Here is a 21949-nt window from a genome sequence, read left to right on the forward strand (position 1 = left end):
TTGAGGCATCAAATATCTGGTTTATTGGCACTTATAAATCTAAATAAATGTAAAACAAGTAGTAAAAAATAATCAAAACATGGTTTTCAATAGTCATACAACATTTCTTGTTAAAGCTGAATTGAGTGGCACTTAAAAGCACAATACCTTAATCAAACTTTGTGTTCACTTAGATTTCATACACAAAGAACTAGGTTACTACCATGTTCCCCATATTCCTCTGACTATATTCAACTTGTATTCTACCAAGAATCTGTGTGCAACTTTTTCTAAGGTACATTCTCAAGTCACAAAGCCTAGGTATAGGAAATTTTGTATTTATCTTACTATAAAAGCCACTGTAAGTCAATAAATGGCTAAACTAAGATTTGAAGATTGGTAGAAGTTCAATAAACTGGACATGAATGCAAAGGCCCTTACTCTGGGACTGTATGGTTGTTTTATTTATATATATATATATATATATATATATATATATATATATATATATATCTGTCTGATTGTTGGTATGTATCTTAATACCCTTTTTCACTTTCTTCACTTAATAGGGCTAAGGAGGAAAACAAAGAGGAAGGAGGAAGGAGTAGCAACATCTATAGCCATATTCAAGTCTAATTTGTAAGAAACCTATATTGTCTACTTTAGTGGGTCATGAATAGATTAAGAGTCCATAGTCTTTACTGCCCAACACTTAAGGAAGAAAGATCTAATGTCACTGTATGGGGGTTGAAATAAGTACCAAAGGAAAAGCAATTACCCCCACCTCCAAGGAGCAAGAGCTGTTGCTCTTCAGGAAGGAGGATGCTAGTATGGTTGTGTAACATTAATGGCCGCGGCACACATGTTGTGTCAATCTGATACTCAGAGCTCAATCCTGTAGTCAAGTTGACAACAGTCACTCCCGGGACTAAGGAAGAATGAATCCAGACCCCTCCTACCAGTAGAAGCTTTTCATTGAGTACATGAGCTGTGTGGGAGTACCTTGGGGTAATAGGAGGCTGGATATCTATTGATTCCCAGAGAAATCCACAAGAGATTGGCCTCAGAAAGAGTACAGAGTTCAATGGCTCCTCAGAAGCCCCAAGACCTCCAGCAATAAGGGCTCCCCCTTGCCAACTGCAGGCACTGTGGGAATGCCTAGCTTCAGGTGCTTCCCCTTCCACCGGGATCTTGACCAAAGCCATTGTCTCTACATGCAAGAAATGCCAGTCACTTAGTACAGGTTCTAGCACACTTCGACCCCCATATACAAACAAATATTTCTGATTCTTATAGGACACTTCAGTTGTTGAATGCCGCCAACAAGACAAAGTGAAAGTTCCTGGACCAGCCCTTGTTACTGTCACATTCAGGCTCTTAGTGCTATTATCTTCATTTTTAAATAAATGAATCTGTAGAGGGCTCAAGGCTGGATTTACTGGGGACAGTCTCCCTCCCAGAACCAAAACCTGAGTATCTGAAAGTCTTGTCATGGTGTGATAAAGACGTCCATCCCACTGGGTTCCCGTCCCCCAACTGTCTATATGGAAGCCTTTCCATTCAGAGTCACTATTTCTTGACAGCAAGTGAAACTTGTTCACTCTACAGTGCCGCCTCTCCTGTTCTCCAAATCCTCCTGCACTGAGAATAATGCCAGAGCTCAGGAGGACAGAGGCATGGCCGAATGTTTTAAGAGTTGAGCCCTGATTGTCACTAGTGACTATTCTGGCATCGAAGACTCCTGAAGGTGAAGCAGGATCTACTCGAGGAAATACCTCTGCGGGTGGAAACACCAGAGTCTGGGACAGGGTATCTCCCCTAGAGGCTGCCAAAACGAAGTAGTGGGCACACTTAAGATGCCATTCCTCAAACTCATCAAAGGGTTCAAGATTTTCTATCCGCCAGCGTTCCTCTGCGGGGAGAAAGCAGTGATAGAATTCATTCATGTCCATGGCACTACAGGCAGTCCAGCCAGCTTGAAGGAAGCGGCACCGCTGGGCCTCCACGTCTGGAAAGCTGTCCAGGCCATGAAGGGGAGAATTCAGCTGCTGAAAGTGTTGCAGCATGAACTGCCCAAATGCATCTTGAGGCTTCATTTGCTCATAGACCACAAAAAGGGCATCAGGAAAACGCCGGGCTGCCCAGGCAATGAGGGAGGCAGCACTAACCGGCTCGAGGTAGGTCAGCACCGCCTCGGCCAGGAGCAGAGTGGGTGTGGTCACGTCCAAGCCCGCGGAGGTCAGGGCCTCATCCAATTCCTGGAGCTGCCTTAGGTCCAAGCCCAGGATGTGGTAGTCCAAGCTCTTAAAGCACAGCACGGAGGCGGGACTGCCCCTCTGGAAAGGCCCAGTTAACGCGCACAGTTCCGGTGTCTCTGCAATTCTCTCGGCTTTGCGCCGCGCCACATCCGGGAAATCCACTTCCCACACTGCAGCCCTGGCCAGGAGGCCATCAGTTTTGAGGCAGAAATACAGCGAGTCAGAACCCGCGCCCAAAGACAAGATCTGCGAGCGAGGCGCCTCAGGGCACGCGCGCGCTCGCCTCAGAAAGGCGTGTACACAGTGCCGCACAGCGCGCGCACGGACGTAGTAACCTCTGTGAATAAGCGGCGCGCGGCGCACGGTCCCCGGAACCAACAGCGCGACGAAGGCGTCCTGCACGTACCCACGCGCGGCTAGGGAACTTTTGCTGAGAGCGCTGCTGTCATTGGTACTCTGCACTGCTCCTGCCCGCCGCTCCCGGCTCCGCGGGCCCATGGTCAGGAAAAACTCAGGAACGGCTTCCGTCACACTCGTGAACCGCTCCGCTGTTCTTTAGTACAGATCTCACGCCCCTCGGTACCGAAAACTACCCCTCCTCCAGGTCACCCCCTCATGTGCGAGTTACGTCACTTCCGGGAAGAGTGCAGCTCTCCAATCGGGATTGAGGAGGGTGTTACTTGTCCTAGAGTTCAACTGTGAATGACCTTTCTTTGATTCTCCGAATTACGTTTCCTCAAGAAGACACCCTGATACCTCAGTGACAGCGTGTGTAGGGGAGAGCGGGTTGTCACCTTTCTCCCACTCTTTCAGTCTGAGGGGAAACTACCTGGGCCCTAATAGTTGAGACATCTCTCAGAGGTGAGTGTGGGAACTGACGACCCGATTTCCTTGGATGGCGAAGGAAGGATTTAGTAGGGGCGAAGAAGGGTCAGCACCACGGACTTTGGAGGGCAAGAAGTTGTTTCCTGGATGCTAATGATAGTTGCGAATTTATTTAATGCTTTCGTCGTACAAAAGAGAGCCTGTTTAAAATCTAAAATCGGGCCATATAGAAAGTGCAGAAACAGACCTTTACAGATAATTTGTAAATATTTATAACTGCCCCCCACAGAAATATACTATTGATTACCTTGTATTCCTTGTGCTAGGTTAAGAATGAGTAAAAGACTCACCCTCTGTTTCTTATCTATAAAATGTTACTCCCCTTGACTTCCGAAATTCTGTAACTCTAAAGTGATATTGAGTATGTCCGTGAAAGGTCATGGAAGAGAGATGATTATTTCCTGTAACATGTTATAAGCCTGCTTTTAAGGAGGAAATCCAGGTTATATTTTAAAATAAATTTTCCAAATTGGATGTTTAGCAGTCACCAATAAGAAACTGCTTTCAGAGGTATTTAGGAGATTTATAATTTATTAATTTTATGACAGGCTGAAATAGAGAAGGAAATCAGGATGGATTTCAGTATATTTAACTCCAAGCAGTAGCACATAATGGTTAAGAGCATGAGTTTTGGAGTTCAGCTCATTTGCATACTAGAGTCAAGAAAAAGCTTAGATCAGGATGAAGATTTGATAATTGAAAAATATAATTTAGCTCTGGTGCTTAAGAGCTCATAAATGACCTTAGGGAGAAACAGTTTTTTTGTGCAACAATCAGGGCAGAATCCATGTTTCAGTGAATAAAAAATAAGTTAATGGAGGCATCTAGGCTAAATTATGCTTTCAAGGAGCTTAATTCAGCAGGAGAAAACAGCAGTAGTAGCTAATGAAGAAAGTGAGATAAAAGTTGAGTCCTCCCCACCTTCTGTTTTCAGGTGGAAGCAAATACATGCTGCATATACATGTTGTTCCCCTGAAGGAAATCAGCTATCAGAGAGGGACAAAGTAGAAGAAATTGAAAAATGAGACGATAACTCATTGGTGGAGTAACAACTTGGAATAGATAGGAAGAAGTGGGATCCAGAACACATTAGCATTTTTCTCTGACTCAAAAGAATATGGCTAAAGATAAGTTTAGAAGAGATTAAGGCAGAGAAAAATAGAAGGAATTCATACTTAATGTTTTCTATTTTCTCTGTAGAGTTGGTGGCAGTTTAGTGTAAGCTGGATGGATCTGGTGGAACACTTGAGTTTAGAATTGCCTCTGAAGAGATTGTGAAAAAGGACTCACCTAAGGCTTCTGGTTCTCTGGAGCCTCATCTCTAAAATGAGGGGTGTAAGTGTTGCTCTTGAGGTATCTCAGTGTTGATTCAGGCCAGTTGGGAAATAAAAAGAATAATTGAAGGACTTTGGGGAAAAAAAATCTAGCTTGGTAGAAACATATTTATTTAATGACAAGTTAGTAAAATAGATGCCATGTTTAAAATACTACTTTTTTTTTTTTTTGCAAAGAGCAGAGCAAGAAAAATATGTAAGAAGAAAATGGAGCAAAACTATGATTTGGGTACCTTATGAGTGTTTTTTTAAATCTCAGTTTATGTAAAAGGGAGATAATAATACCTCGTGAGTTGTGAGGATTTAAAAAAACTTTCTAAGATACTTAACACAGTGCCTTTCTCATAGTAAGTACATAATAAATAGTAAAAAATATTTTTATGATTCTGAGTTCCCTTTTTGGAAGGGATGACAGTATGAAAATGTTCCCTGGGAAACAGGAGATTTGGTTCTGGTACTGCTCTAACTCAATGAAATACCACTAATGTAGAAAGATCTTACCCCAATGTTCATTGCCTTTTAGATTCTCTCCCCCTACCCCAGTTTCTTCTGACCCACACAAAAAATCAGCCCAGGAAGCATGGATTTGGCAGGGATTGGTATTGTTGGAAGCATAATCTTAGGCAAGGAACAGCATGACTGTTTGGGTGGCTTTTAGATTTCCATGATTGACATTGTTGTCAGTGGGCCAGTAAAATTTGCTTACAACTAAAGGTCGGTCTGGAGGACAGTTTGAGTGGGATACAAAATAAATTCAGTATCCTGGAATAGAGTTGAAAGTATATACAGAAAGTTGGCCACCTGTTAGGTTTGTTGTAGGCTTGCATTATAAAATGAGCTAAGTGCTTTTTTAGGCTGTCATTCTATTGTCTAAACATAAAATCCTTCTTGCAATTCATGATACTAAAAATATTTCACAAGTACTGTTTTTTAAGTTATTAAAAAATCAAATATTACATGGTTTTATTTAGTTTTGCCACTTTTTAATTATTTATTCTGATTTGTTATATATGATGGCAGAATGAAATTCATTTCATATTACACATATAGAGCACAATTTTTTAAGACACTGATTGTACACAAAGTATTTTCACACCATTCGTGTCTTATACATGTACTTAGGGTAAAGATGTCTAATTTATTCCATCATCATTCCTACCCCCTTGCTCCTCTTTCCTCTCCCTTCCCTTTGCCCTATCTAAAGTTCCTCCATTCCTCCCATCCATCCCTCCCCACTCCCACACTTGCCATTATATGTCTTATGAGTGTTTTTTTTAAAATCTCAGTTTATGTAAAAATTCTCATATCAAAGAAAACATTTGGCCTTTGGATTTTTGGGATTGGCTTGCTTCACTTAGCATTATATTCTCCAACTTCATTCATTTACCTACAAATGCCAATTACATGCTTTTTGTAAGAACTTTAGGTTACACAAAAGTATATATAAGGTAAACAAAAGTAAAATAACTCTGAACCTTTCCTATTCTCAGCCTACTTTCTAGTGGTAACAATTTTCTTTGTATCCTTTCATAATTGTTTTAGGCATAATGATACAAATAAATGTTCATGCATCTATATATGAGTGTATGTGTGTATACATACATACATATTTACATTCTGTTAATAAATGTCATCTTCCTAAATAATACATTACTTTTTGAAAGTGGTACTCTATAGTAAATCTTTGCATACAGTCATAGATAATCAGTTGATGGATATATAATTTTAGTCAGTACCCTGATAACATTTTAGTTAGTTCTAGTTTTTTCCTGCTATTAACAATTCTATAATAAAATACTTGTACATATCTTATTATAGGATAAATTCCTATTAGTGGAATTAATGGGTCAAAAATATGTGGATTTTTTTTACATTGAAAGATATTGCCAAATTATTTCTTAAAAAGACTATAGCAAATTCTTTACCAACTAGACTTTTTATTCATACTTTTACCAACATTGAGTATTATTCTTCTGGGATTCAGAATTTTTTTTCTGGTTACTTTTATAAGTTAAGTTTTCCACATGAATTTTAAAATAATTTTTTTTAGGAATTTTTAAAAACATTTTTAGTTGCTGAATATAATAACTTTATTTTATTTATTTATTTTTTTTATATGGTGCTGAGGATCGAACCCAGTGCCTTACATGTGCTAGGCAGGCACTCTACCACTGAGCCACAACCCCAGTCCTAGGAATTTTTTGTGTGTGTGTGGGGAATATTTTGATTAACATTTACTTTATACCTGTTGAGCTTTCCTAATCTGAAATCTGAAATGCCCAATATCTAAAACTTTTTGAGCACTGACCATGCTACAAGTAGAAAATTTCACACTATGAAACTGTTTCATGTAAAAAATTATTAAATATTGTGTAAAATTACCTCTAGACCCTATGTGAAACATGTATATGAAACAAATATTCCAAAATCTAAAACAATTCTGTTTCCAGGCATTTTGGGTAAAGGATATTCAACCTGTAAGTCAATTTATGGTAAGTTGACTTTACCTATGCAAGAGTAGGTATGATTTTGCACTTTAATGAAGCAATTTACCTTATTAATCCTTAGAGCTACTCTACTTTTTTCCCATTTTTACAAATAAGGAAACTGAAGTCATGAGGCATAAGTGACATGGTAGTACAATTATTAGAATGCAGCACTGGTAAAAGTCTATCTGGTATCAGTCCATCTGATACCAGCACCTCTGCTTTATATATATAAATATAATTATTATTGTTATTATTTTTTGTGGTGATGTTGGGGTTTGAACGCAGGGCCTTGTGCATGCGAGGCAAGTACTCTACCAACTGAGCTATAAAATCATACCCAGCCCCCTTTATATTTTTTAAACAATCAAAAATACAAATTTGCCAGGCACAGTGGTGTACACCTGTAATTCCAGTGGCTCGGAGGCTGAGACAGCACAAGTTCAAGCCAGTCTCAGCAACTTGCCGAGGCCCTAAGCAACTCAGTGAGACCCTATGTCTAAATAAAATACAAAATAGGGCTGGGGATGTGGCTCCATGGTTGAGTGCCCTGGTTCAATCCCCAGTACCAAAAAAATACAAATTTATTTTTACTTTTACTTGAAATAGGTCTTACACAATTTCTAATATTTGAAGTAATTTTATAGAAAGTGCTAATAGGTAAGGAACATATTATTGAATTTCAGGTTTTAATATACCTCTTATTAGCTTGAGGCCTTTTCCTATTTTTTGTTTGTTAATTACTGCTTACTAATCACTTCTCCATCATTTAAGTTAGTTTTGTAGGGGCTTTTACCTTTTAAAGAAAAATTCTACTTATTCTATTTATTTGCTTATATGTTAGCATCTGAAAATATTTACGTTTGTTAAAATAGGTGAAATTGAGCCCAGAGCTACATATCGAGTCAATATTATAAAAATGCATGGAAGTAAAGCATTCTGAAGAAAATCTAGGACCACAGAATTTATTTGCTGAAATATAATGTATTATTCAAATCAAGAATAAGAGTGGAGAAGAATTATTCATTTTCCCTGCTACAATCATGGAGGTAGAAGAACAACAGCAGCCATGGAAGACCAACTTTTACACAGAATTGCCAAAAGTGGTGAGAATTCTTGAATGGTTACTCATTACAATGACTTTTATTTTGTTTCTTTCCACAAAATAAAAGTAAATTTTATGGGTAGAATCTGTAAATTTTACAAGTTATGTAACTCACTCTAATAGTCAGTTTGCTTGATAAGATCTTACTGATTGTATTCTCTTGTTTTAGGAACTTCATGCCCACTTAAATGGATCCATTAGTTCTAATACCATGAGGAAATTAATAGCCAAGAAGCCAAATCTTAAAATCCATGATCATATGACTATGATTGACAAGGGAAAGAAAAGAACTCTAGAAGAGTGAGTTTGGGGAGTTGTGGAAATTCTTTCTTTCTTTCTTTTTTTTTTTTCCCATTTTGGTACTGGAGATTGAACCCACAGGCACTGAATCATTGAGCCACATCCCCAGCCCCTTAGACTGTTTTTGTATTTTTTATTTAGAGACAGGGTCGCACTGAGTTACTCAGGGCCTCACTAAGTTGCTGAAGCTGGCTTTGAACTATGATTCTCTTGCATCAGCCTCCTGAGCCAGTGGGATTGAAGTCACGTGCCACTGTGCCTGGCTTTTTTAAAATCAGTATTTTGAGATTATAGTAATTTAATATAATATATAAGACTTCAGATTTTAGTAGTTAAAAGAAAGAGGGTGATCATGGAGAATATAACTTAACAACATTTTCCAACTGTCAGACTATTGACAGTATTTTTAATGATTTGTGTTATTTATGAATTATGATATATTAGAATATTCTTTAGACTTGAAGTAAAGGTGTATTGATTTTTTCCATTTGCTAATACTGGCAGAAGAGGCAGGGTTAGATAATAAGGTTTTATTTTCAGTCATTTGATTATCTTTCCATATATATATAATTTTTGAAAAACCTATTCTGTGGTTCTTTGTAAACCTAAATATATACTTACTGCTAGCCTAAAATCTATTTATTAATTCAGCTTAGGGAGTTTCTCTTGAGTGACAAGTTTTTTGTGACTACCATGTCAAAACTTTTCATATTGCAGGTGTTTCAAGATGTTTCAAATTATTCATCAACTTACTACTAGCCCTGAAGATATTCTAATGGTGAGACATGAAAGAATTTTTAGAATGAGTTACAAGTTATGGTTTTAGAATGGTTTAAAAATTATTGACTAATTTATGCTTTTCTATTGTTGAAAATGACCTTTTGCTTTCAAGAGTCTGATGAGCCAGGTGCAGTGGTTCATGCCTGTAATCCCAGGGGCTTGGGAAGCTAAGGCAGGAGGATTGTGAGTTCAAAGCCAGCCTCAGCAAAAGTGAGGCTCTAAACAACTCAGTGAGACCCTGTCTCAATAAAATACAAAATAGAGCTGGGGATGTGGCTCAGTGGTTAAGTGTCCCTGAGTTTAAGCCCTGGTACACTCGCCTGCAAAAGAAAAAGTGTGTGACACATGTTTTCTTTTTTTATAGCAATTCTTTTTTTAAAATATTTTTAAGTTGTAGATGGACAAAATACCTTTATTTATCCATCTTTATGTGGTGCTGAGGATCGAAACCATCACCTCACCTGCACTAGGTGAGTGCTCTGCCACTGAGCCACAACCCTAGCACCTGTAGCAATTCTTTTTAAAACCAGTTTTAAGACATTTTCCTAAGACTTAATGTTTAAAAAAGAGAAAAAAACCTGTTTAATGTAAAAGATATAAGGAAAGAACCAAGATCACCATGGAGGAGAAAATTTGGTCCTGTTTTCCATATATAATATATCATATGAAATATTTGACCTCACATAGCCATGTCTTTGGTAAGACTTATCTGTATTCTAGAGGAGATTTTTAATTGTCTGGGTGGACAATGAAGTTTATGAAGTACTTAGGGATTGGGTGATTAATCCTTAGAGAAATTGTGCCCTCTCAGGGGATGATGGACTAAAGGACACCACTGTGTTCTCTTATCCGAAGCGTCATGGTCTTATACGGAAGACTGGCTTATGTATCATTGATCTTACCAAGATGACATTTTGTTTTTTCAAAAACATTTTTTATTTGTTCTTTGTAGATATACCAAGAAAACATTTTGCTTGTAAATGTGGCACTGAGTGGGGGAATTCACTTAAAACTATAGCCAAAGTGACCTGTGACTTTGAGTGTCAAAGAGAGGATTGGAATGTAGCCTGAAAATGTATTCGTTATTAAGTGTGCCAGATACTACACTCAGTGTTTCTCTCTAAATAGTATTTTTATTGTTCCCTTGTTGCAGGTGAAAAATGGACTTAAATGGGGATTGAAGGTATAATTCAGTGGTAGAGTACACACTTTGCTTAGACAGAACTCTGGGTTCAATCCCTAACACTACCCCCCATCCCCACAAAAAAGAGGTTAAATGGAACTTTTTCAAGGTCTCACACAGAGAATAAGTGGCAGAACTGTCTGATTCCAGAACCCATGTGCTTTCCAATTTAGGAACTTAACAAATTGTGATGTACTTTTATCTGGAAAAAGGACTGGAAAAGATATTCTCAGTCCAGAGGAGGGGAAAGCCCAAAACAGAGAAGAGTTGCCCTCAGTACCTATGGCAAGGAACAGAAGGAGCTAAACCTGGCAGATAAAATGTGGGTCCCAGGGCAGGTTTCTTGGATGTGGGTTAGGGATGATTCCACAGACCTCACTGGGTCTTGATAAATCTTCTTCACTTTGTTCTTGTCCCAGACCTGCCAGCAACATTTACATTAACCATTTGTTTTCATATATACCAAAAATTATCAGAGCTGGATGCGGTGGTGCGTGCCTGTAATCCCAGTGGCTCCAGAGGCTAAAGTAGGAGGATCGAGAGTTCAAAGCCAGCCTCAGCAAAAGCTAGGCACTAAGTAACTCAGTGAGACCCTGTCTCTAATAAAATACAAAACAGGACTGGGGATGTGGCTCAATGGGTGAGTGACCCTAAGTTTAATCCTCAGTACCCACTCCCACCAAAAAAAAAAAAAAAAAAAAAAAAACCTCAGAAAAGGAGGGCTTTGGATAGTTGGGCTGAATGAGGGTTTGAAATACCAGTCCTTTCCACTTTAGTCACTGGAAAGGACTGGTATTTCAAACCCTCATTCAGCCCAACTCTTCATTCTTTAACAGGTTTCTATGTTAGTCTCAAGTTAGCTGGGGTAGGATGAGTTGGTTCCTCTGGTCTATTCAGTTCTAGGGTAGTGATAAGATCCAGTTTGCAAAGATGAGACCCACACTTTTGGTGGTGACATTGGCAGCAAGATGGAGGTTCTAGGGGAACAATCACAGGGCCAGGTGCCAGCAATGAAGGTGGAGGCTGCAGGGTCATGCCCAGTAGTGGAGGTAGCAGGGGCATCTTACATGATATAGGAGTGTCCCATGATTTTGAATGCTATAGTATTATTTTAAGCTGGGTTTGGTTTTCCAGACCTCCTGCTGAATTTGAACTATCCATCCATTTACATTAACTCTGTTCCTTTGTCAGGATTCTAGACTTGTATGCTTATGTGCACATAGTCAAAGCAGATTAAGATTAGAAAACCAACTGAAAGGCTAACTAGGCCAGGCTGTCATAGCATCCTCAACCTGGTCTATTTTCACCTAGATTAGATTTTTCATAGGATTGATAGTAGAAAAGGAAAATGTTTTAGTAAGTTTTGGGTTGTTAAAATTGGTACAGTATTAGATACCATTTTGCTTTTAGTTATCACCTACTTTCTTTGCCTAATGGGAATTTTCCTAAATATTTCTGGGGAAAATTTAACCCTGCCAGAATTTATTGAGAAATACAACTCATCCCCAAATAACATGATGAGAGTGAGGAGATGTGGCAAGCCAGCCATGGGCTGTGTGTGTGTGTGAACTATGAGCACTGAGTGCACAGGGTGGACTGAACCGATGTTGCTCCTCTGTTTGGGCGGGCGACGTCTTTTTGCTCCTTCTGCCTATGATCCTCACACAGCCCATGAGATGGGCGTGACCTTCCTATATGTCAGTCAACCTTCTGACAGCAAGACATCACAAATCAACCCCCTGAAACCCTAAGCAAGACTCAACCCCCTGAAACTGGTCCCCTTGCCTCATTTAAATGGCTTATCCCCAATAAAAGGGTTCAGTATGTGCTGAACTAATACTGGTAGGCTCTCTTTCTTGCCTGCCTTGCCCCCCTTATGGGAGCTGTGGCTGAGGAGCAGTCACTGAACCCAAAGAAAAGGTACTTTCTGTGTCTGTGTCTTTATTTATTCCCCAAATTCACTTGGAGTGACCCTGACCGGTTTAGTTGTGTGATGTGACAAGAACCTTAAACCATGACTCTATATAGCAGATTAGTAATGCCCAGTCATTACACCAGCAATCATTTTAGCTATTTATTTCTATATGTACATTTCTTAGCACTATACACACATGGATGATTCCAGTTGGTTTTGCATTAATTCTTTGTTTTTATCAGTTTGCTATTAGGAACACTTGGAAATAGAGGAATGGTTAAAAGCACAGGAGAATATGGATGATATACAGATTTGGATTTAATGTGGGAATAAAAGGGATGATGGGAAATGTTGCAGCTTTGTCATGGTTTCTATCAGGGATGTGACCATGTGGGAAACTTCCAACATTTCTTGTAAATAAAATTTTTTGTTTTTTTGGTTTTTTTTTTTTGGTACCAGGGACTGAATCCATGGGTGCGTAGCCATTGAGCCACTATCCACAGCCCTTTTTATTTTATTTTTTATTTTGAGAGAGGGTCTTACTAGGTTGTTTACAGCTTTGCTAAATTGCTGAGGCTGACTTTGAACCTGTGATCCTCCTGCCTCAGCCTCCTGAGCTGCTGGGATTAAAGGTGTGTGCCATCATGCCTGGTCACAAATCAGATTTAATAAATGAAATAAAGCTGTGCCACTTGGCATTTCCACTGTGACCATAGCTCTAACATTAGTAATGTTGTGTACATTGCCTTTATTATCAGGTCACAAAAGATGTCATTAAAGAATTTGCAGATGATGGTGTCAAGTACCTGGAACTGAGGAGCACACCTAGAAGAGAAAATGATACTGGTAGAATTCAATTACTTCTCAGTGAACATACTATCCATTTTCCGATGTACTTTAATCATTCATGTGTTTAGAAGTTGGGAGTATGAGCACTAACTTTTATACTATTGTTCTCTATTTTCATGGGGACCTTTCTGCCTCACTGAAGGCCTGTAGCACTAGGGCCAGTGAGCCAGAATATTATGGTGGGGAGCACATGATGGAGCAGAACTGCTCACCTCATGGTAACTGACATGTGGGAAGAGAGAGGGAAAGCAGGGTCCCAGTATGTCCCCCAGGGTCTTAGCCCTTAGTGACCTACTTCCTTCAAGTAGGCCCTACCTCCTGAGGTTCCACCACTTCCCAATAGTGCCATGTTTTTTCTCTTTAGTTTTTCTACCATTACTTTTTTTTCAAGTTTGTTAAATTACAATTATCATTTACTAAAATGTACCCATAAAGGCTTTAACCATGCTGTGTTATAGCATGAAGTGAAAATGTAATTGTTCATATAGGGATGCTAAAGTTGAAAGATGAAATAGTTGATGATCTCTTTATGTATGTTTCCTGTGTGTTCTTTCCAGGAATGACTAAAAAGACTTATGTGGAATCCATACTTGAGGGTATAAAACAGTCTAAACAAGAAAATTTAGACATTGATGTTAGGTAAGAAGATTGTACCTTAGTAGTTAGCCATTAAAACAAACAAACAAACAAAAAACACTAGAATGTGAAGTTTTTATATTTTGATCATAGATGTAATAGATTTTAAAAAATTTGTCCATTAACTGATTTCTACCTATAAGAGAAAAAATAAAATAAAATCAAGACCTCTATTGTTTAAGGTAAGACTACAATTCTGAATTTAGTCATCTGGCAATAAAATTCTGAGTATTTTTACTTAAGTGGAATATGGCTTCTCAGTGCTGTTAAGCTGATTTGTACTTTTTACCATGGCCCCCATGGTCCCTGTGGTCTTACTGCATCTGTTACTTTTACAGCTTATCTAGACCATTTATCCTCAATTACTACATACTGGTCTATGCTCTGTTCCTAAAATAGGCCAAAACTATCCCACTTAGCACCTTGTACTTCCTGCCATTTTCACCTTCCACCATATCCTTGTACAGCAGGCTTTTTCACATTATCTTCAGGTCTCAATTTGGTTGTCACTTCCTCAGAAGCACCTTCCTTAGCACTTTAAGTACCCTTCCCCCCCACACCCCCCACCACACACACAAATTCTCTATAGTCACCATCTGTTTCCTTTATGGCATTCTTTATAAGAGACACAGAATTATCTTGCATTATTTGTGTACGTATACCTGCCCACCAGCATTTAAGTTCAGAGAGGCCAAAGACTTTGTCTTTACTTTACCACTATGTCTCCAGTACTTTGAAGAACAGGCAAATAGTAGGGACTCAGTAAGTCCTTGAGTGAAGAAAGAAGGCAAGTTAGCTGAAGAGTTTCAGGCTATAAGATCTCTAAAAAATTAAGCTTAATTAGACTAAAAGCCCAATGAAAGACCCAGCAGAAGACAAAAATACAATGAAGAAAAGAAATCATATAAAATATTTAACCTCATTAATTGGGTAATCTTAAAAGGGAATTACAGTATTGTCTCAGAAGTTAAAAAAAATAGAACTAGTGTTTGTGAAGTTATACACTGCTGTTATTATTATACCATATGTAACTAATAAAATCTCTCAAAAGAGCAGTGTGTATCAAGATTTTTGATGGTTTTTGCTCTGAACAGTAATGAATCATAAAGAAAACAGATCTAGAAATGGATTGTAAGGAAATAGATTAATTTGTGCAAAAGACTTTATTGTAGTATTATTTATAACAAAAAAGAAAATATTCTAAAATATCCAGCAATCAGAGGTCACTTACATTATGGTATGTAAATATTAGTTTTACTATTTTCTACCGTTACTTAATAGTACAGGAGATTGAGTGAAGGAAAAGACCCTGTATTTTCTATATAGTTGATCCAAATTTTGTAAATAAATGAACAAATGCTAAAGGAATTTATTTTGTGAATAAATAAATTAATAAATGCTAGAGAAAAATCACAACAATATTAGCAGGGATTCTTTGGGTATTAGAGTCCTATAGAATCCCAACTAATGTATGAAGAATGAATCAGATATTTGATACATTTTTAAATTAGAATTTGTACTAATTTTGTACCCTAATGAAATAATGAATGTAAGCCTTCCTGAGAACACACTACCACCTATTTATTCTTGCCAAAAATTGAATCTGTTCTGGTTAAGCCTCTAGACTAGATCCAATTATCAGTTTATAGGAAATAGAAGAGACAGTAGAAACATATTAACACAGGATATAACCAACAAAATGAACAGCCTGATTTTCTTCAATAAATAAATAGCAAGATAAGAGGTGGGTGGGACTGGGGGAAGTAGAGAAATGAGTGGCTATAGATTTAAAAAAAAAAAAAAGAGAGAGATACATTGACTAACTCAAGATGTATACCTTATTTGAATCCTGTATCAAGAAACTGTTAAAACTGTAAAAAATCAAATAATAAATAAAACAAGTGAGACAATTAGAAATTTGAACACCAACTAGATTTTTTTTAGTATAAAGATTGTTTTAATTTTAATCAAAAAGATTTTATCATCCAGATGTTCCAAATAGTTTATATTTTCAGATACAAACTAAGAGTTCTAACTAGGTATTTGATGCTATTTAAGAATTCACATCTCATTCTCCCTGGTAAAGTAAAATTTCATGTTGTCTTTATTTATGGTAAAGTAAAATTTCATGTTGTCTTTATTTCATGCAGGCTTTATTTTCCCTAGTAATTTGTATTATATGTGGCCTGCTATACCTATGTAGCCACACTAGAGTTGTCTTTTTCATTTGCATCATTATAATTTTCATCTATTTTTCACATATTAAAGATATTTGATGGCAATTGACAGAAGAGGCGGCCCTTCAGTAGCCAAGGAGACTGTTAAACTTGCTGAAGAGTTCTTCCTTTCTACTGAAGATACAGTTCTTGGCCTTGACCTCAGTGGAGACCCTACCGTAAGTTATTTTTTTCTAAATATATTTTATTTCTTAGTTATAGAAGCATTCAGTGGGGTAAGCATTAACATGGAACATCCTACCTTATCCAGAGAGTCCAGCATATACTCTATAAATGAAGCTTTGTTCTACCTTGGATGACCAGAATGTCTAGAGCAGGTGTTCTCAGCTAAAATTCTGTGAAAGAATTAAGCATCATTAAATTTTTTTCCTCATTATATAACCATTTTCTCCATTCCTCTAAAGATAGTGCATAACTATTACCAGCTCATATGCACGGAAGAGAAGTTAGTTCATTAGGTACAGGGGATAGATGTCTTAAGAGTATTAGGGCTTATTTATTCTCATAGAATCCCCAGATAAGAATGGTTGTCCAGAGTTGCTTCAGTGAAAGATTTAAGCAGACGTTTTGACATTTGGGGCCAGATAATTCTTTGTTGTGGGGGCTGCCCTGAGCATTATAGGATGTTTAGCGCATCCCTGACCAATACCTAGTAGATGTCAGTAGCAACCTCCCATGTGACAACCAAAATGTCTCCAGCAAGTGCCAGATATTTTCTGGAGGGCAAAGTCATCTGGTTGAAAACCTCTGAATGATTAGTGTTCAATGAAACTGGTTCTGATGACTTTATCTAAACATGGACTATTCTGCATCTTGTTTTAATTTAACAGTTTTTTAGTTATCATAAAATGTTTCTGAATCAAGTGAGTTCTCCTGAGCACTACATATTTAGATATCTTTCCAGAAATAAAATTTGTTGACTGCGTATCACGTTTAGCTGATTGACCTCAGGTTCACTGATACTGGGCTTTAGAGGGCAAGGACTGTCCTTTTGTCAGCTTTGTATTCTCCAAAGTGTCTGGCACATTGTAGGTATTCTATAAAATGTGCAAATGAATTTGTCTGCCATTATTTTATTTATTTGTTTGTTGGGACAGAATATCCATTTCCTCAGTTTGCCTAGAATTCCTATGTATCCTCATTTTAACTTTTATCTTCAAGATAGGACAAGCCAAAGATTTCTTGGAACCTCTTTTAGAAGCTAAAAAAGCAGGTCTGAAGTTGGCATTGCATCTTTCAGAGGTAAATAATATTGTTTTAGTAAAAGAGGGCAGATTCTAATAGAATATAGTAGTTATTTGTGAGTAAAAATAAACCTGGCTTAGAAAAACATTTTTGAAGGGGAAATGTAGAAATATTTTTAGTTGTAGATTTTTATATTTTTGGCACTAGAGATTAAACCCACAGGTGCTTAATCACTGAGCCACATCCCTAGGCCCACCTTTTTTAAATTTTGAGACAGGCTCTCACTGAGTTGCTTAGGGCCTTGCTTAGTTGTTGAGGCTGGCCTTAAACTTGTGATCCTCCTGCCTCAGCCTCCTGAGTTGCTGGGATTATAGGCATGTACCACCACACCCACCATGAAATATTTTTAAATGTAATTAATGGTAAGGGCTTGGTGTGGTGATATGCACCTGACTGAAGTTTCTGGCTGAGGTACGCACCTTAGTTTCTGTTGCACAGTAGTTTCTATTGCTCCTTTGAATTGTAACATTTCATTTCAAAATGTTCTGATCATTTACCTTTTTGGGCCTTTGGGCTGTCTAGGAGATAAACAGTACAGCTGGATATTTTAATGGTAATTGTGGTAGTGAGCTTTGTCAAAGTAGAACATGAGCACATTGTGTGAGAAATGTCTGGGCCCTGAAATCAGATGGAGTTAGGTTTTACCCATAATCTCTACCATACACTAGCTGTAGGCCCTTGAACAACTTAAAAAATACTTTATATTTTTAACTACAAAAGTTTTATGTATCTGAAGAAATTTCAAGTGTAGGGAAGTATAATACAGAAGGAAAAAATATTAAAGTGAAAGTCCCCTTCTCATTTCAGTTTTGCTCCCCAAAGTTAATGCTGTTAACAGTTTTGTTTTTATATTTCTCTAAATCTTTTTTGAATATCTTTGAACATATAGACATAACACAAAACACATATGCATACAGAGTTAGGTGTTTTGTTTTTTGAAAATTTTCTGAGTTTTAATTTCTTCATCTTAACACTTTGTAATCATAAAATGTTATAAGCTTTAAAGAATTGATATGGAATGGCACAAAGTAAGTTTAAGTTTATTGTTATTACTGAAATTAATGTAGAATAATATTGAGGAATAAATAAAATAAAAGGAAGAGGGGTTGTGAATGTAGCTCAGTAGTAGAGTACCTGGCCCTGTGTTCAATCTCAGCACCAAAAAAAGAACAGGAAAAAAAAAGGTGCCGGGCACAGTGGCACAAGCCTATAATCCCAGCAGCCTGGGAGGCTGAGACTCGAGGATCATGAAGTCAGCCTCAGCAATGATGAGGCACTAAGCAACTCAGTGAGACCCTGTCTCTAAATAAAATACAAAACAGGGCTTGGGATACAACTCAGTGGTCAAGTGCCCCTGAGTTCAAGTCCTGTGGTACCGAAAAAAAAAAAAAAAAAGCTAGCTATGTTAACTACACAAAGGAACAAGAGTACGCAGAGTACGCAATATAGGAAAAAAAATTAGTAAGAAGAACTGAAAGAGATAATTAATCCCTTTTTCTTACTTTTCTGAAGATTCCAAACCAAAATAAAGAAACACAAATGCTCCTCGATCTACTTCCTGACAGAATTGGACATGGAACATTTCTCAACTCCTCTGAGGAAGGATCCCTCAATCTGGTAGATTTTGTGAGGCAACACCAAATCCCACTAGGTAAGGCTTAGGTTTCAGGTCTCTCAGACAATCCTCTGGCTCTTTGTCCCTCAACCCCCAGGTTGCAAGCCCTAAATGGAAAAGTACTGTTCTAAAATTATAAATATCATATAGAAATTCAAAGAATCATTGGATGTATGTTTTCTGAGCCTCATTTAAGTGAGAGTCCTATTAGAATGTAAGCTCCATGACAGTGGGTCCCTCTCTATTCACTGCAATAATCCTCAGTAAGTATTTTTTAAAGGACTGAGGGTCACCAGGATTTTGAAAATAGCTTTTATGAAATTGACGTGTGTCATAAAATATGTGGCATTTATTTAAAAACTAATTATGGAAAATTCAAAAAATATATTTTTACATGTCTGTTAATTTTACACACTTGATGGTGTATGTATTATGAAGTGCCTACTTTGTTGTTACTGTTCTTAAGTACTGTTAATAGAGCAGTAAACAAAACAGACAGGGTTTCTTTCTCAAGTAACTCATGTGGAGAAAAGATAGTAAGCAAAAACATAAGAAAATATCACTGTTAAGTTCTATGAAGAAAATTAAACTGGATGATAAAATAGTGATCAGATAACCACTTTCTTGATGATCAGGGAAGGTCTTTCTGAAGACGACAAGAAGTGAATACCTACAAATCGTTTTACTGAATGATCAATTTGTTAAATTTACAAATTGATCAGTTTACAAAAAACCTTTGATGTATACTTTTAAACTATTTATAGAGTTTTTAGCAATTCATAGTGAGATTTTTTTTTCTTTTTACTAAGACTTTTAAATATCCACAAAAGTAGAGAGAATGGAAACTTCTTTCATAATGATCTTATTTGGTGTGGTGGCCCAGCTCTGCTCCCAGCTAAGTGAGGGAGCATCACCTGGACTCAGTGGACCTGTACTGAGGCTTCTTTATCCAAGTGTGCAGATGCCAGCAGTCAAGTCAGTGAAGTGTTTTACTCTGGCTGAGGAGCCAAGTACAGTGTTTCAAGGTAGGAATTTGTTAATAGCACAAGTAATTCTTAAGATAAACTTACCTAGAAGCAGCAGGCAGTGAATGGATGGTCTGGGTAAGAGTGTTCAGAAGTTTTCTTAGAAGCCACGGGAAAAGTCTGTGGCCCACTTTTGCCTCTTTATAGTGCTGTAACTCTCATGTAGTGCTAAAAAAGTTTCCTTATCTTTGTTTTGGTCTCCACTCTATAAGACCAGGAGGAACTACAATAGCCCTTTAAAAATGCTTCTGTTCCACTGTCATAATTTCCTGTCTTGTTCATCATGACTGGCTTATAACATTTCTCTTTCCTCTCCATTTTGGTAATGAAAGGGAATCACATGGCTGTGAAGAGAGTATTAACTCCTTGTCTGGTTCAGTTGCTGCCATATGTGTAGCACATACTTCGTGCACAACTACATTAGTTGAACTATAATTTTTTTTTTAGGTGTAGATGGACACAACACAATGCCTTTTATTTTTTATTTTTATTTGGTGCTGAGGTTCGTCCCGGGTCTCGCCTGTGCTAGGTGAGCGCTCTACCGCTGAGCCACAATCCCAGCCCCATAAATTTTTATATCACACAAAAGGAAAGGCCAGTTGTGAAGAATAATAAAACTGCTGCAAACCAGCATGGTTTGTAAATATTTCTCATGGGTCCACTTGGTGAACACTGTATGAGTTTATTTATTGCTTTTAATGAGATTTTTTTTCCCCTTCCATCTAGAACTCTGTTTGACCTCAAACATCAAAAGTCAGACAGTTCCATCTTATGACCAGCATCACTTTGGATTTTGGTACAGCATTGCTCATCCTTCTGTGATCTGTGTAAGGTGTTTTACATGAAGTATTTTTTTTTCTCTCTCTCTCTCTCTTTTTTTTTTTTTTTTTTTTTTAGGCTGCTTTAAGTGCCTGAGGGGAATGCCTGAGTGGAATGCCTGACTAAAGGAGTTAAGAGGGGGTTGGTCCTTGAGAGGCTGCAGTGGGCCTGGGTGACTCTGGTCTGGGTCTGTAGGAAAGGGTCCTGGACAATATCTAGGGGAATTTTTTTTTTTAAATACTGAACCCTGGCACCCATCCTATGAAATTATGTGGTAAGTCTTAGTCATGGATGTTTTAAAAGCTCCCAAGGTGATTTTAATGTGCAGCCAAGGTTGAAACACTGCTCCAGTATAAATAAGACTCTTTAGTTACAGATATGCATATATACATTTATAGGCTCCTATTTAGACTGTTTAAAGAAGCTTGGTAAATAGAAAAATATAAAGAAAAGAGTTATTTTTTAAAAAAGTATTTTCCTTACTTATTTTGAAACATTCTTATTTATATTGACAGACTGATGATAAGGGTGTTTTTGCGACATACCTTTCTCAAGAGTACCAACTGGCTGCTGAAACATTTAATTTAACCAAGTCTCAGGTATGGGATCTGTCTTATGAATCCATCAGCTACATCTTTGCTTCTGATAGCACTAGATCTGAATTGAGAAAGAAGTGGAAAAATCTGAAGCCCAAAGTGTTACACTTTTGAGCTATAATAAGATGAACTAGTTTTGTTTTGTTTTTTTGATGTTCTGGGGATCAAACCCAGGGCTTCAAACATACCAGGCAATCCTCTACCACTGAGCCACATCCCCAGCCCAAGGTGAATGAACTACTATTGTATATGTTGCAAACAAGATCTTTCTTTTATGTCCCATTCAGTAAATTGTCTCCCACTTCCTTCAAAGCATAGCAAATTCATGGGCTCTATCACAGGACCTTACATATGGCAGGTGACCAGTAAATAGGTCTTAAACTGACTAGTAGTGACATGGCTCCCTGGCTGCCAAGCCATGCAGCCAGTCATTGGTCTCTGCCAAGAAGCAGCAGGGGAGGAGTGGAGTGGTAGAGCAGCAGCCCAGGTCAGATGGAGTGCAGGCAGCAAGTGTGGGCCATGGCTGCACAGAGACTATCATGCCAGCGTGGGCCTGAAGTGCAGAGGGCCTGAACCAGGGTGGACCAATGCCATAGGCAAGCCAAGACACACTGACCTGTCATCCCACCACAGCTCGCCCCAAATAGTGCACACACCTGCTCTGCTGGGCACCATGGGGCTTCATAGGGACCTCTGCCCCTA

The 21949-nt window shown here is 37.9% G+C and overlaps 2 protein-coding genes across 5 annotated transcripts in view; one reads left to right on the top strand and one right to left on the bottom strand.

The window, feature by feature from the left end:
• Lcmt2 (leucine carboxyl methyltransferase 2) lies at nucleotides 1-2836 on the bottom strand. The gene has a single exon (XM_076850668.2). It carries the CDS (start codon nucleotides 2733-2735, stop codon nucleotides 678-680), a length of 2058 nt encoding a protein of 685 aa, XP_076706783.2. The 5' UTR covers nucleotides 2736-2836; the 3' UTR covers nucleotides 1-677.
• Mapda (N6-Methyl-AMP deaminase) overlaps nucleotides 2618-21949 on the top strand; it is a 25774-nt gene continuing 6442 nt past the window's right edge. Inside the window, exons 1-12 of one of the 4 annotated variants that reach the window (XM_076850677.2) lie at nucleotides 2618-3098; nucleotides 4323-4457; nucleotides 7818-8048; nucleotides 8217-8347; nucleotides 9065-9125; nucleotides 12984-13071; nucleotides 13632-13713; nucleotides 15979-16105; nucleotides 17109-17189; nucleotides 18705-18843; nucleotides 20559-20659; nucleotides 21167-21250. In XM_076850677.2, the coding sequence (XP_076706792.1) occupies nucleotides 7986-8048; nucleotides 8217-8347; nucleotides 9065-9125; nucleotides 12984-13071; nucleotides 13632-13713; nucleotides 15979-16105; nucleotides 17109-17189; nucleotides 18705-18843; nucleotides 20559-20659; nucleotides 21167-21250 (957 nt within the window). In that variant the 5' untranslated portion in view covers nucleotides 2618-3098; nucleotides 4323-4457; nucleotides 7818-7985. Of the gene's footprint in view, nucleotides 3099-4322; nucleotides 4458-7817; nucleotides 8049-8216; nucleotides 8348-9064; nucleotides 9126-12983; nucleotides 13072-13631; nucleotides 13714-15978; nucleotides 16106-17108; nucleotides 17190-18704; nucleotides 18844-20558; nucleotides 20660-21166; nucleotides 21510-21949 lie in introns of those variants that run through there. The other 3 variants (XM_076850676.2, XM_076850678.2, XM_076850679.2) reach the window with 3 other exon arrangements.

Source organism: Callospermophilus lateralis, chromosome 3 (genome assembly GCF_048772815.1).
Source record: "Callospermophilus lateralis isolate mCalLat2 chromosome 3, mCalLat2.hap1, whole genome shotgun sequence".
Classification (NCBI taxonomy): Eukaryota; Metazoa; Chordata; class Mammalia; order Rodentia; family Sciuridae; genus Callospermophilus; species Callospermophilus lateralis.